Here is a 16,244-nt window from a genome sequence, read left to right on the forward strand (position 1 = left end):
GAGTTGGTGAAGGACAGGGAAGCCTGGTGTGCTGTAGTCCATGGGGTTGCAAAGAATCAGACATGACTGAGTGACTGAACTGAACTGAACTGATATATCTTATAGGGCTTTCAAAGTGGTGCAGTGGTAAAGAATCCACTTGCCAATGTAGGAGATGCAAAAAGATGTGGGTTTGGTTCCTGGATTGAGAAGATCCTCTGGAGTAAGAGGGATCTTCCCTGATAACTCAGTTGGTGAATAATCTGTCTGCAATGCAGGAGACCCTGGTTTGATTCCTGGGTCAGGATGATCAACTGGAGGAGGGAAAGGCTACCCACTCTTGCCTGGAGAGTCCCATGGACAGAGGAGCCTGGCAGGCTGCAGTCTGTGGGGTTGCAAAGAATTGGACACAACATATATTTTATAATCGTCTTAAGCAAATGTGGTATTCAAAAGTCAAAATTTCTTTTAAGTATAAACTTACTTTTTGGAGACTGTTTTACCACCCTAAGCACAGCCACCTACAGTGGATAATTTAAACTCTTATTTTTTTAAAAAAATTATAGTGTGCCTACATGATTGCGTTGACAGTTCTGATGAAGTTTACATAGTGCTGACCAACAACCATTCTTGAACACATGAGTTAATCAAACAAACACTTTAATAACATGCTAGAGAAGAGGAGTTGCCTTTCTTGTAAAACTCAAGAGGCATCAATCAAGAACCTTTTTTATTCTTTTAAGCAATGTGGTTGACTGACATTGACATAATTCCCTGGAGGCTGTTTCCAGGCCAACTCTGTAACTAAGTTGAAGGAATAGGGAAGCATGTTAATCTTTCTTTTTAATGAAAGATTAGCATCTCAATAAATCAAGGGATGTAAAGGAAAATAATAAGAGAAAAATGGAGATTATCCACCAAGAGAATCACTAGTTGCTCTCTGGGTACTCGATGATTTACTCTTTGTCCTTCTAATAATCTCTGAACATTTTTTTGCTTTTGGTCTCCTATTGAACAGAAACCATCGGTATATGTGTATTTTTAAAGGCAGATAAAAAAAATCTGTATGTATATATAGAAATATAAATAAATACACAAACACATGCACATATAACTATACAAATAGATCACCTCTTTCCATAGATAGAAAAGCATCTGACTAAGAATCTTCATGGTCTAGTGGCTAAGATCCTAGGCTCCCAATACAAGGGTTTGGGGTTTGATGTTCTGTCAGGGAACTAGATCCCGCCTACTGAAACTAACAGTTTGTATGCCACAAATTAAGATTCCGCATGCCAGAATGAAGTCAGAGATCCCCAGTACCATAACTGAGAGCTAGGGCAGCCAAATAAGTAAAATAAATATTTGGGAAAAAAAATCTAATTGGGTTCTGACCAAAGTTATTACCCCAGAACTTCTCTTTGCTTAACTCAGGCAGTGATGATCAAGAAGTACATAAAGTTCAGGCATCAGTCTTCTCTCTGGTCCACACTGTCTAAGAGGCAAGTGGATGTGAGTTGGACTGTGAAGAAGGCTGAGCGCCGAAGAATTGATGCTTTTGGACTGTGGTGTTGGAGAAGACTCTTGAGAGTCCCTTGGATTACAAGGAGATCCAACCAGTCCATTCTGAAGGAGATCAGCCCTGGGATTTCTTTGGAAGGAATGATGTTAAAGCTGAAACTCCAGTACTTTGGTCACCTCATGCGAAGTGTTGGCTCATTGGAAAAGACTTTGATGCTGTGAGGGATTGGGGGCAAGAGGAGAAGGGGACAACAGAGGATGAAATGGCTGGATGGCATCACCGACTCGATGGACTTGAGTCTGAGTGAACTCCGGGAGTTGGTGATAGACAGGGAGGCCTGGTGTGCTGTGATTCACGGGGTCACAAAAGTCGGACATGACTGAGAGACTGAACTGAACTGATACAAAAAAATCAACTGATTTCAACCCTAATATCTTTTTTCTTAATAACTAGTAAAACCTTGCAATATACTTATATTATCATAGTATCTGTGGAGGAGTGTGTGTGTGTGTTTGTGTGTGTGTGTGAGAGAGAGTCTCTCAGTTGTCTCTTTGTGACCTCATGGACTGTAGTTCACCAAGCTCCTCACTCCATGGACTTCTCTAGGTAAGAATCCTGGAGTGGGTTGCCATTCCCTTCTCCAGTTATGGAGATGTAACTGCCAAGATATTTATCAAAAATGACCATATAAAATAGTGGCACTCTTTTATCTTTAAATGATAGTAACTTTTCTATTGCAGCCTCTGCCTACATTCCCAATGCTGGCAGAAAATTATTATCTCCACTATTTAGAGTAGATGTGTTTCACTCACAATCGATGGGTTCTTTGAGTTTGTCCACATTACAGGTTTCCCAAAATATGTATGAAGAGTGCAGTACATACTAGATTTTGGAAAGGAAGAAAGTCTTAAAAAAAAAAACAGCTATAGTCAACCATGTTGTCCTGTTCAAGCATGCACATGTTTTATTTGAGTATTCTCCAAAGGTCTATTTTTTTCCAGCATAATGCAGATATTATGCTATCCTTTGAAATAAGATATATGAATTTCAAACAAAATTGTCAAAAACAATGACCTTGGTTACTCCATATGGTACACAGAAATAATTACATTTCACTTACAATACAGATGCACTTAACACAGTCATCAATAGTCATTCACCACCAACACAGTATATTTTTAAATCACCTAAAACACCAAAAAGTTTTTTTTTTCTTTTCCAAAAGTCTAAAGAAATTTATAGTTTTGGATAAATGATAACTTGGAAAAGAGGCAGAATTGTCAACGGAAATAATCTAACTGCATTTTAAAATGTAATATTAGGAACATGAAAATAGAACTTTTTATTGGGAATAAAGACCTAAGTATTCCTGATTGTGTTTTGTTTAACCTACTTTTTAAAAAGTTTTTCAACAAATGCCATCAAAGAAGTTTCACTATATATTTGCTCTAGAAGCATAAAGTGACACGAGGCAGGTGTTAATATAATTGTTATTATTCACACTTCAGGAAGATTAGTGACTTTTAAAAAAACATACTAGGTATAAAGCCAGTTTTTCCCTAGAGATAGTAGAGTTTATTTGACTTTCACTCAGCAAGTGTTTATAAATCTACTGTGTGCACAGCTTTGTTCTAGAAGCTAGTCTAGAAATGGGAAGCAAGAATTTCTGGCTTTACTTGAAAATGGTTGGATTAATTCCTTTTTATGATAAATTATGATTAAGCATTTTAAAATCTCTATAGTAAAGGGATAATTATTTACTCTTTCCATGTATTGAAGCTAAACTTCATTCCTTACAGTGGTGGTTTGGAATGAACAAAACTTTTCATTGGACATAAAACTTTTTTACATTGTCACGTGCAGACATGTCTGCTGATATATTTTAAAGGTGAAAAGATATCAAGACTTTTCACTTAAATATACATAGAGATCAATTTTGCATCATCAAAATCCTGTCCTCCTGATTTAGAGGAGAAAAATTGCTCCTTGCAATAAACAGGAACCTTTCTGAGACAAATCTGTGCTGCCTTCCTCAATGGCATAGAAAGCGTGCTTTCATCAAATACTGCTACATAAAGCACTCCAGTTTATCTCTGCATTTCAATTCATATTAGTTATTCTCAAAATGTACTTGAGATCTAAAGCAAAATAAATAATACATCATGTGAGATTCTGGGATCACTGGTTCTGTGATATTAGTCCCAGCTAATTCTTTTCATGAAACATACAATGATGTATCCAGTATCTGGGCTTTTCCATAACAGCAAAAAGTCAGAGATAATTCACAAATGTCAACTCCTTTTTTTCCCTAATTTTTGACAAACGGATTGAAGATGATGGTAATCTGCTGATAAGATAATTTGCTGGGGAATACAAAAGTAGGAAATTCCTTTGAAATACAAAACGTTAGTCTAGTTGATGATGATAAACCCAATAGAAAGGTGCTATAGAAATACAGGAACAAATAATTCACTGTCACAGGAATACAGTGGACCAAACAATATTACAGAAAAACGTTTATGGCACAAGGGTTTTGGATTAAAAGGTTATCTAAAACCTGGCCACACCAGAAGTTTTTCTATGGAATGTGGCTCTTAATGTATCTATGAAGATCTGGAAATACAACAACAAAAATATCCTGATTCCTGATACAACAAGTGTACAATTAATTATTGCAGTTGTACCAGTATCTAGGTGCAAAGTAAAACAATGATTCATACTGAACTATCTGAACACTTTAGATGTACTAGTGAGCATCCCCATGAGAAATACTGCAGTTAGTTCTAAAAGGAGTTTATTTGCACAGCCCACCATGGAACATGAACAATCAGCTTGTTGTAAGTACACAGAAATTCCCTCTTTCTACTAGTATAGTTTATCATGCCTATTCTGAAGACAACATAAGGAAACTGAGATAACGGCTCCAAAGAATTCTAGCATGCATTATGATGGTTTCCTTCAGTCAATACAAATGTGTTGTGTGTTTGTGGTTTTTTTAATGTGTAATCATCTTCATCATCGCCAATGTTCATGGTTTTAACAGGAAAAATTTTTATCAAAATGTTTTCCATATTTTTTGTTTTGCATTCAACTGGAACATTATGTTCAAAGATTTATTTTATTTAAAAAAGAGTTCTGGTCATAAGAAGCATCAATAGGCGGCATTTCATTTGTGCTCATTCACAAAGTCAAAGGGCCACAGACTATTTTATTTCTCTGTATAACAGGTCAAACTCTATCCAGAAATGCCATTTGGTGGTTTTATTTCCATCCACAAGTTTGAAAGCTTTGTGTTTGTTTCATTACCAACCTCCTTGCTTTGTCATTTTCATCTGCAGAGTGTTTGTTATCTCTTCTTTCTTCCACACTGGGACTCTTTCCACAGCCAGTGCTCAAATTCTCTTGAGCCTGATTCCAATTGTCTTACAGAGCAGACACTCTGACGATATTGCCTCCTGAGTACTCAGGAGACTCTGGCCTGTCATCTCCTTCGGGGGTGGTGACTGGAGGTGTTGGGATGCTTATTATTGCTGTAGTCACATAAGGTTGTTCACAGTTTAGTTTAACACACTCTTCCATTTTGGCATTTAAACTGGATCGGCTGATGAGGAAGAAAAGATTTAAGAAAGAAGGTTGTTTACTTAAATTTTTTTTCTTACAACTAATGAATACATGTTTTCATGTTTATCAGTAACATTTTAAAAGGTTAAAAACAATCACCATAATTAAGAAAAATGAAACACCAAAGCTTAAGATAAATTAACATGAACATTAGGGCATTAACATCAAATAAATGTCTAAAAGCCAGCTCAGTGTGGTTCAATTAGTGTTTCTCAAAGTGTTTCCTGCTTTGAGAATGTAAAAGAGAGGATCAGGTGAGTTTTAGAAAACCTAAGCTGAGCAAAGTAAAAGAGTTTTCTTTAAGATAGGATCTCTGAGAAGTTTGAGATATCATAATGAAAGGGATGGGCTTCCCAGGTGGTACTAGTGGTGAAGAATCCTCCTGCCAATGCAGGAGATGCGGGTTCGATCCCTGGTTTGGGAAGATCCTCTGGAGAAGAAAATGGCAACCCACTCCAGTATTCCTGCCTGGAAAATCTCATGGACAGAGGAACCTGGTGGGCTATAGTCTGTGGGGTTGCAAAAGAGTTAGATATGACACGGTGATTAAACAACAATAATAATGAAGAGGACATACCCTGTGGATATATCTTAATTCTTTTGACCACAGAGTCATTTTACTATCTTGTCTCTTTGGGATACAGGATGCCCTTAAAGCTCTCAACTTAGTGACAGCAAACGTTAAGAACTCAAGTTAGTCATTATCAATACTTAAAAGTTTTCCCCAGTGCTATTCTTGCATGAGTTATATACTCTGTGTGAGGAGGTGGGGGTGGAGGGGGGAAGGGAAAGGGATAAGGAGTGTAGACATAGGAGCTTTAAACTATTCTTTTTCATAGGGAACTTAATTAAGATCTTTGTGTCCCAAGATTTTTTTTTTTTTTTCCTGAACACTCCTCCATTTCCTACCTTGTTTTGGAATAAATGTAAAGCAACATACAGTTAGACTATCTTAGAGACAGAAATCTTCATTGCTCCAACATTTAACATTCTGATCTCAGAAACATCTGATTACATAAAATCGACAGAGCCTGAATTCAGAATCTTGTCTAGACTTTCCAAAGATGGTTGGATGTCAACAAAGAAGTTGCACTGAATTAATGGATTGTGAAAAGGTAAGCTTTTTAATTCAAAGAGCAAAGGAAAATTATTTGGGCAGAAATCGATATTCTTAATGATTTACCTGGTTGAAATGTACTACTTATTATCACACATGCATCATTATAGTCAAAACAAGTGGCACATAAAGAGAAGCAAAGGGAAAATGCCAATAGAAAAATTCACCTAAATTGTCCATAAACTCACCAGAGGTAAACAATTTGAACGTTCACTTACCTTTTTTTTTTGATATCATATTGGTTTTTGTGTTTGTTGAGATCCAAAATACCTTCATGATCAAAACTGTATACTGATTCAAAAGATCCTTCTGGCATAGTTTTATTTTTCACTGTGACAACGACTATGTTGATATATTTTGGCGTGTACTGAATACCTTTCAATCATATCAATGTTAATTTGTCACTTGTGGTTGTGTTGCCTACAATTCCAGGTCATTCATGTTTACTTAGCGGACTCCTAAGTGGAGAGGTATCTGCTTAAGAAAAAGTTGTGAGGTTGAAGAGGTAGAAATATATTTGTGAATGCCTGACCTTCTTATCTTCTTTCTACTCTTTTAGTACTGATTTAGCTACTACCTTTGCCTCTTCATGAATATTACAATAGATCGATTTTCCTACTTGTTTCAGATCAGTTTGATCTCAAACAAATCGCCAGTCCAGGTTCAATGCATGATATTGGGTGCTTGGGGATGGTGAACTGGGACGACCCAGAGGGATGGTACGGGGAGGGAGGAGGGCAGGGGGTTCAAGATGGGGAACATGTGTATACCTGTGGCGGATTCATGTTGATGTATGGCAAAACCAATACAATATTGTAAAGTAATTAGCCTCCAATCAAAATAAATAAATTTATATTAAAAAAATAAAATAAACCCAAGGAGCTAGGGTTTAGATGCCACAAAAGTAACAGCATGACAGCCGGTGCAGATGTGCTCTGAAAAACAGCACAGGTGTGTGGACGCACACAAATTAATCTCAGGTACCTGTTAGATAGTGGGGTTCTCTCCACACATCTAATCTGAATCGTGCTGAGTTCTTGCACACTCCCTCGGTGGCTTCCTGATACGTTGGTATTTGGGATGCGGAAGGTTTTTTTGTGTCGTCTTGAACAGCAAGTGCTGGTGATTCCTTGTTGTGAAGAAAGAGAGGGACTGTGACTTGAAGGACGATTAACTGTTGCAACTTCCATGCAGCTTTCTTCAAAGACTTGTTCATCCACAAATTCGTGATTCTATTTTGTAGTGGTAAGAAATGTGGAGAAAGCACAGAAACACAGTTTAACTTTTAAAAAACTTTATTATTTTTAGTGAAGTATAGTTGACTTACAATATTATCACAGTTTACCTTAAAAAAAAAAAAAAGATTTGAATAGCTTTCTTTTTAGAACTCAAATATGCCCACAGTACATTTAGACTATCTAATGTGTAAAAAAAATACCATTTTCATAATAATTAGAATAGCAAAACTTCTTGTTGTCGTTTGTATGAAAATAATCTCTCTCCAGTTAGAATCTGAGATTGATATACACGGCTGATTTAGCATCCATCATAGACTAACTTTATTTGAATATCATTTACTAATTTAAACATACAATCTGGAAGTTATAAACTAAATATTAAAATCCTCAAAAATGAGTATAGATAATACCCATAGGGAATGTGCAAATTTACATGTATGTTATTTTTTAAACAAATTGACAGACTGAAGTTATGATAAAGAGACTATTTTAATAGAATGTTCCAAGTTAGATTGTCTGTTATATATTAGCAAATATTTTCACATGGGATTGAAGATATTTTTTAATCAGAAAAATAAGATAACTAAGACATTTCCCATTTCTTTAGATGCTCCTCTAAAATTCCCAGTATATAGAAAAATATGACTTATTAAGTAAAATATATTTATCAAAATGTATTACTTTATATTTGACATAGAACTGGTTAACACTGAACTTTTGAGGTCTCCATTCTTATGTTTGTAATATATTACTGGCTGGACCCATGATCTGTACCTATGTTCTTATAACCCAGAAGTCAACAGTGATGGACATAATTTCACATAGGACATCATACAGAAACAAAGTGTAAAATTTAATTTTAAAATATTTAATAAAGAATTGGCTCATAAATTGTGTATGGAAGACTTTTACCTCAGAAATAAAAGAGAAAACAGTTTTAGTTTGAACTACTAAGAATGTTTTCAACTACTATTAATTTTTTTTCTTTGTGTGGGTGGGAATAGTCTTATAATGGAAGGTTTTGCTCATGCCAAATTTCACTTAACCATCTCTCATCCAAAAATATTAGTAAAACAATGGAAGGAAATTGCTGGCTAATAGGAAATAGATTGCTTTAGTTATTCATTTTGCCATTTCTTTGCTAAGATAAGCATTTTGCAGTAAATGAAATTTAACATTCTATTTAAAGTCCAGAGGATAATAAGATCATCTAAGACAGAATTTCATGTTAAATATTAATTTTTATAGAAAAAATCTATTGCTTACAAAGGAACAGATTGCTCACAATCTGTTTTCTTCTCTTACATGCACGTTTTACACACAATATACAAGTTATAAGGCATGACATTCTAATTTATCTCATCAGTGATTGGAAGGGAAGAAGCCATTCTGTGACAGGTTACCACATATCTGGAGTAGGTAGCTTCATTTAAACTATATTAGTAATTTAGTTTAGTGTTAATAATAATTTAGTATTATATAATTTATGATTAAAATAGCCCTAAAAAGCTTCCCTGGTGGCTGTGATGGTAAAGAATCTGCCTGCAAAGCAAGTTCATGGGGTCACAAAGTGTTGGACACGACTGAGCAAATAACACTTTCACAAAAGGTAAAATAGTCAAAAAATGAAAATAAAAATTTAAAAAATGGTAGGGATAAATAAATTTGATTAATGTTGTCATTTAACTTTCAAAGTTATCCTAATATAGAAATTTAAGATACTAATATAATCAGTAACCACTTGTTTAAAACCTTCAAATATTTTTCCATTTATTAGGAGATAAAGATCAAAATTCTTTACGTGCCTCCAAAACCCAAGGTTATCTGCCCACTGACTTCTTCTGTTCCTCCCTTGTGTTATAAGAAAGGTCAAAATCTGACTCCATGTTGGATCTACTTTTTTAACCTTTGCTTCCTGTTGTTTTTATTTACAAAAGGATACTGTCTATACATAATGGCCTGACTTGGGGCACGCTGCTCCTCTGCCTGAATGTTAAACCAATGTGTTTTTGTTGAGGGAGACATCCTGACCCTGTCCATCTGGTACAGGAAGGAAGAAATTAACATATCCCCTCCCCAAAGCTGACCATTCCACGAGATATTTGCAAGATTAATAGCCTTTTATTTTACTTCCTCATGTCCTTCCACTCTGTTCTATAAAAGAACCTGGCATTCAGACTTTATAAGATGGTTATTTTGAGACATTAGTCAGCCATCTTCTTGGTCTGCCGACTTTCTGAATAAAGTTGTTATTTCTTGCCTCAACACCTCGTCTCCAATTTATAGGCCTGTCATGTAGTGAGCAGAGCGAACTTGGACTTGATAATACTTGCGCTGTAGTACCCTCTTTCTTTCTGACAACCCTCAATTTCCTTTCCTTCCTCTTTGGCCAAGTTCCAGTCTTCTCCAGGTACTCACACCTACTTTAACCCCTTCATCTCTTTGTTTAACTAACTCATAATCGTCCTGTGGGTCTCAACTCAATTTTCTCCAGGAAGCCTTGCCTGATCCTGTACCCTCTGGCTGCACCTTCTTCGCCCCTAGTCCACTGGGGCCTCATTGTTTCTTTCCTTGCTTATTGTCCTTCTGCAGTAACATTCATATTTTGTCCCAAACCTGGAGGCTGAAGTAGGCCAGAGGTCATACCTGACTTCATGGTGTATCTTGGGTCTGGCTGACTGTCTGATACATTACAGACAAGAAATACATATTGGTGGAAAGACTATAGAGGTAAATAAATAAATGGATGAACAATATGTCAGAATTGACAACAAGTATGTGTCTCTGGTGAGTGGACAAGCAGACTTGATTCAAATACAGTGAAAATTTTATTCTGCTCTGTGGTCACAGACTGTGATCCCTTTTGACAACCTATCTAAGAAACAGATGCCTTTGTTAAAGAGGAGGTCCAACTGGGAGCTTATAAGGGAAGAAATGCAGACTCAATCCTCAGGCCCTAAGGGTATACCAGTAATTAAATGTGTCATTTTTCTTAAGAGAATAGATAGTTTTTACTGTTAATTTGTTCATTATACCTGTGAATGAAAGAAATGTTTATTTTCAGTTATTCTCTATTTTGTTATTGCTATTCCCTTTTCCCAGATGTCAGGAACACTTAAACTTCATTATTTTTTTCTGCTTAATCAGCATTTTAAGAAGCAGGAAAAGATATTTTATAGAACTTGCAGTCAGCTATTGGAACACAAGTTTCTATCTACATTCAACTGATATTTTAGCCTAAAGTTAATAACATTTTAAATAAGTCTATAAAATACTTTCTATGTTGAAATGTCACTAGAGCCTTTCAAAGTAATTTCAATTATTGTGGATTTTTTTGGAGGGGAACGCTTAGTATGTTTTGCAGTAATGCATACAGTGAAATCACACTTGGAAACCTTAAATATTCACAGAAACCAGTGAGATTACTGTCTGAGTTGCAGAGGCAGGCAGTCCTGCCTTTTCCTTACCGTGGTTTTTTCTAGGCAGTGAAGCAGGTGGTGGTGCTGGGTTTCAAAGCTGGAGCCAGATTTGCTAACAAAGGCCTGCTCATCCTCGGAGGACTGTTAACAGAGAGAAGACAGAAGGGCTTTCTCTTTTATTTGCAAACAGTGAGAATCTCAGCTACATATTTCTACTGAGAGATCTGGCCTATTTTCTGAGATTAAATGGCAGTATTTTATTTTTACTTTCTTTTTTAAACTGAAAAGGATCAAATGTAGAGTTCCTTTTGAGTTTGATAATCATCATTTACATTTTCATTAAATTAGTGGTCTCGGCTTTTAGACTTGCCTCCCTGAATTGAAAATGTAATTCTCTTTTACTCATTCATCTCCCAGCTACCTTTGAAAGTCTGAGAGCCATTATTTTTGGATAATAATTTTTAACCTAGTACTTACATAATCCTGAAACCACATCATGTTCACCTACACAAAAGCTATTATGCAAGTAATGATGATTGGGATCCTAAATATTAAAAGAAAGTTTTAAGGTGAAAATTAAGTTTCTCAAATTACATTTCATACTATGTGACTTTTATAACACTGAATGATGTTCCCTCTTCAATAAGAAGTACAGTAAGTTGCTTATATACAAACCTTCAAGTTGTGAACTTGCAAAGATTCAAATGTACATCTGGTTCCAACAAGGAACCAGAACTTGTGCCATCAAATATAGGTGTGAGTGAAATTGCAGCTTGCCTTCCAACTCCTATTACTGATGATTCTTTAGCTCTACCATCTCCCATGCCTTTCCCTCCTCCAGTCAAAACTCTTGCCTGTTCACTCAATGCAGTCCCTTGAGACAGCTGTGGTACTGTACTACTGTAGTACAGTATACCTTTTCAAGGTGCTAGCTATACTGTAAGATTAAAAATGTTTTCTTTATTTTTTTGTGGTTTTTTTTTAAAATTTGTGTAAAGGATTATAAACCTATTAAAGTACAGTACTATACAGGCGATTGTGTTAGTTGGGTATCCAGGCTAACCCTGTTGGACTTATGAACACATTGGACTTATGAATGCACTCTCAGAATGGAGCTTGTTGGTATGTAGGGGACTTACTGTAAAACAAGATATCACATCACCCCTCCTATTGACACCCAAATGAACTTTAAGGAACACACCTAAGTTTGAAATAAAAAAACCTAGGTATTTGAACTGTTGAGAATTTTCCCCACGTGTACAGGAGATAGTGCCAAATACTGCCCGATCATGAATGGGATTTATGACTCACTGGAAGTATGACATATCCCAGCTTCTAGCCTATAGCCAATAAGATGGTACAGGGTGAGGTTACATGAACAAATGACACTTTTGTTGTTTCAGAGCCATTTTCATAATTATTCACAATAAAATTACATGGTTAAGTAGAACTAAATCAATATTGCACCAATAAGTTGAACATTAAAAGAAGAGAAATTCTTGACTATACCTGCAGTTGGTTACTGAGTAAGCCGTTCCGTTTGCTCTGCATGTAAGCATTTGCACTTCCACTTTTGGCTGCCCGGATCCTGGCCAGTCTGGCTTTCTATAGGAGCAAAAAAACAATGTCCTCCTAAGATCTATGATTGGTTTTCTTAAAACACTGATAGCACGCTTATATAATGCTGTTGTCAGCACACATATTTAAAAAGGCATAGCAGCTTTTCACATTAACTACTGAAAAATAAACTTTCAATATTTGAGTGTTTGATTTTAGCTAACATTTATCACTGAGATTGATGACTTATTTTGGAGTTTAGAGGTAAGAATTTAGGTAATTAAGGTTTTACAGTAAGATTAAGTTATTTCAGGGCTTCCCTGATAGCTCAGTTGGTAAAGAATCCGTTTGCAATGCAGGAGACACTGGTTCAATCCCTGGTTTCGGAAGTTCCCCTACAGAAGGGACAGGATACCCACTCCAGTATTCTTAGGCTTCCCTTGTGGCTCAGCTGGAAAAGAATCTGCTCACAATGTGGGAGACCCGGGTTTTATCCCTTGGTTGGGAAGATCTCCTGGAGAAGGGAAAGGCTACCCACCCCACTATTCTGGCCTGGAGAATTCCATGGACCGTGCATGAGGTTGCAAAGAGTTGGACATGACTGAGGGACTTGTACTTCAATTTCAAGTTATTTTAGTGTTGTTTCTGGTTAATTGCACCAAGAAAAATAGCAGTCTTCCTTATATTTTCACTTATCCCAATCTGAGTAACTTGAAATGAAGACCCAGCAAACTAGCTGCCAACTTCTTTTCATTTAAACTAATGTTCTTTTTAAATTTAGTAATTAAGTTCCAGGAACCTACTGCTGTTCTATATATGTCCCAGACTTTCATGGTAAGGGTCTGTTTTTTGCTTCCTGGGGAGCACTATTTTGGTGACGGTTCTGTCCATAAGAAACATGTCTAGCAAGTGTATTCAGGAAGCGACTGGAAAGACCTGGGTAATAACTTGTACAATTACCCTACAATGACTCCTTTGCTTTTTCTAAACAACCAGAGGGAGACTATCTCAGTCTCTAATCCTGGAGTCTTCTTCTTAACAAAACAATTTTAATGATCTAGATTTTTAAAATGGAAAATGAATATGTCCGTATGATACAAATTTTGATACTACAAAAGTATGTGAAAAACAAAAGTCTCTCTGGGCTTACCTACTCCTGTCCTTCAGAGTAAACTGTTGGCAAAATTTCTAGAGACTTTTACCAGAAAGATACTAGGCAAATAAAAGTAAAAAGAAAAAAATATATATATATTCATAAGTATGCACCCATACATTTTTATTCATTTGGGATGATTTGCCACACAGCCTTCTGCACACAACTGTTTTCATTTAGTACAGGTTGGACTCCTCCCATATCTCCACATATAGAGCCACCTCATTTATTTATGATTGTATAATATACCGCTGCAGGAATGAAGCATCCTTTAGGTAGCAAACCAATCACAATGAATTTTCAAGGCTTTTTATTTTTTTGCTACTACCAGCAATGCTGCCTTCTTGGAACATCATGATGAGCTGATCTGCAGTTTTGAGAAGTAGAATTATTCCTGGGTATGCGTGCATGTGTTTCATTTGCTAGGTTTTACCAAACTTCCCTCCAAAGTGGTACCAAGGTGCCTTTTTACCAATACCCACAGAATTTGACAGTAACACCGAAATGTTCGAAGCTCTCAAAATAGTGTTAAGATAGCATCTGGCTTCAGCCTCACCCCTTCTCTCTTCCTCTGTGAATTTCTTCTTCCTGTGTGCCAATTCCAGGTTAAAATAATACTCTGTACAAAGATCATTTTATAAGTGATGAAAAAACTAGACAAATTTCACTGTTTGTTGGCACGATAGTGTTTAGATGACTCAAAATACTGAGACAATGCTTGAGAATGAAATTGGAAGGTAGAAAATGTTTAATTTGAAAAGCTGTGCTGTGCAGCCAGGATTTCAGGACAGACAATAAAACAACAGGAAGTGACAAGCACACTTGGGAATGATTTAGAATTGATGTTATAATTCAGAAATAAGTAATAGAAATATACATTAGGTTTCCAGAAAGGGGTTATGGTTGAAATACCAATCCTAAAATCTCACTGGTTTCCTGGAACGTTCAATGCCTTTTTTGCTTCCCTTCGTCCCTTGACCTTCCTCTCCCCCACCCTTTCTTTTGCAGCCACTGCATGTAATTATATTACCTATATCATAGTTGCTAGTCTCACCTATGTCATCCTCCAAGCATTTAGCCTCAGTATTAGGAAATATTACTTTCTTTCATAAATGAGACATGCACACCACTCAAAGATACCCTCGACAAAGGAAAATAACATATTTTCCATAATAGAAAACCTACATGTTATAGAAACCACTTCTGCAGAAGTAGTTCTAAGTTGAGGGAAAAAGAAATAGTTGAGTTTTAGTGACAGAATAGCCATTTTGCTAAGTCAGGTACTGTATTAGAAAAAGAACCGGTTTCATTCACGACTTTTCTTTTGATTTACTACATACAATACTACAAGTTAATTGGTTTACTCGGTCTTGTGGAGCACCATGCTAAATGTCTGTTGAATGCTAGCCTTCAACCAGAAGACCAGAAATAGTAGATTGATAAATGGAAATAAGTATAAGACATCACAATGCAAGACATGATACCTGCTCTCAAGACATATTAAACTTTGGCTAGGAAGATACTATTCATGAAAAGATAAAAGTCAAAAATAAAGTGAGATGTATGGAAAGAGTAACATGGAAACTTATACTGCCATATGTAACATAGATAGCCAAAAGGAATTTGCTGTTTGGCTAAGGAAACTCAAACAGGGGCTCTGTATCAACCTAGAGGGGCAGGATGGGGAGAGAGATGGGAGGGAAGTTCAAATGGGAGGGGATATGTGTATACCTATGGCTGATTCATGTTGAGGTTTGACAGAAAACAACCAAAATTTTGTAAAGCAATTATCCATCAATAAAAAATAAATTAATTAAAAAAATGGAGTCAAACAGAATTGTCTAATGGAGACTAGAGATAGCAAGTGACATAAGATTTGGGAGAAAGAGAGAAATGACTCCTAAGGGAAGGTTTCACTGAGAATGCAGGACTTGGGACAGTAAGATTCAGAAATCTGAAGAGAGTAAGAAAAGAGATTAAGTGTCTCTTCATATTCTGTCATTCTATCCTGGTGTGTGTGTGTGTGTGTGTGTGTGTGTGTGTGTGTAGAAGAGGATTTCTCTTGAGATACTGAACATTTGTTATTATAATTGAAAAGGGCAAGTGCAGGTATGCAAGATTCTCATTTTTTACTTAAAGCCTCCACAAAGTGGTTAAAACTTTGAGTACAGTATTGTTTGTATACATATTTTTATTTTGTATAAGTTTTCGCTTGAGCTTGGTGCTGGCAGTGGGATTACGTATAAAAATTTTTGGCCTCAAAAACATTTTGTTATATTATTTATTATTCAGCTTGACTGCTACTTTTTACTGAATGGACCCATCTTACTTGACTTAATTTAGCTGGTTATTTCTGTATAACTTTGATATTTGTCAAATCACCCAGTTTCAGATAAATCTAAATTATTTTAGCTTAATAAATGTTTATTATTTTTTAAGACATTTCTTGGGAAGGAAAATGGAAAATATCCCTTGGTGATTTATTTAGTTCCATATTCATCTTTCTTTCTTAAATAACTATGTTCAGTATATTGGTCACAGACTATTTACTGAACTTGTCACTTTAAGTTATTATATTTGACTTTATTAAGCCGATTATTCTAGTAGTTACAGTATGTAAAATTCACTCATTATGGCC

The 16,244-nt window shown here is 36.0% G+C and overlaps 1 protein-coding gene across 1 annotated transcript in view; it reads right to left on the reverse strand.

Annotated features, from left to right (window-relative positions):
- The window catches only part of KCND2 (potassium voltage-gated channel subfamily D member 2), a 556,385-nt gene continuing 542,585 nt past the window's right edge, over window positions 2,445-16,244 (reverse strand). The window contains exons 3-6 of the mRNA XM_013963409.2: window positions 12,406-12,501; window positions 10,945-11,037; window positions 7,224-7,471; window positions 2,445-5,102 (exon numbers count right to left, since the gene is read on the reverse strand). Of these exons, the coding sequence (XP_013818863.1) occupies window positions 4,925-5,102; window positions 7,224-7,471; window positions 10,945-11,037; window positions 12,406-12,501 (615 nt within the window). The 3' untranslated portion in view covers window positions 2,445-4,924. The remainder of the gene's footprint in view (window positions 5,103-7,223; window positions 7,472-10,944; window positions 11,038-12,405; window positions 12,502-16,244) is intronic.

This window comes from Capra hircus, chromosome 4 (assembly GCF_001704415.2).
Source record: "Capra hircus breed San Clemente chromosome 4, ASM170441v1, whole genome shotgun sequence".
Lineage (NCBI taxonomy): Eukaryota > Metazoa > Chordata > Mammalia > Artiodactyla > Bovidae > Capra > Capra hircus.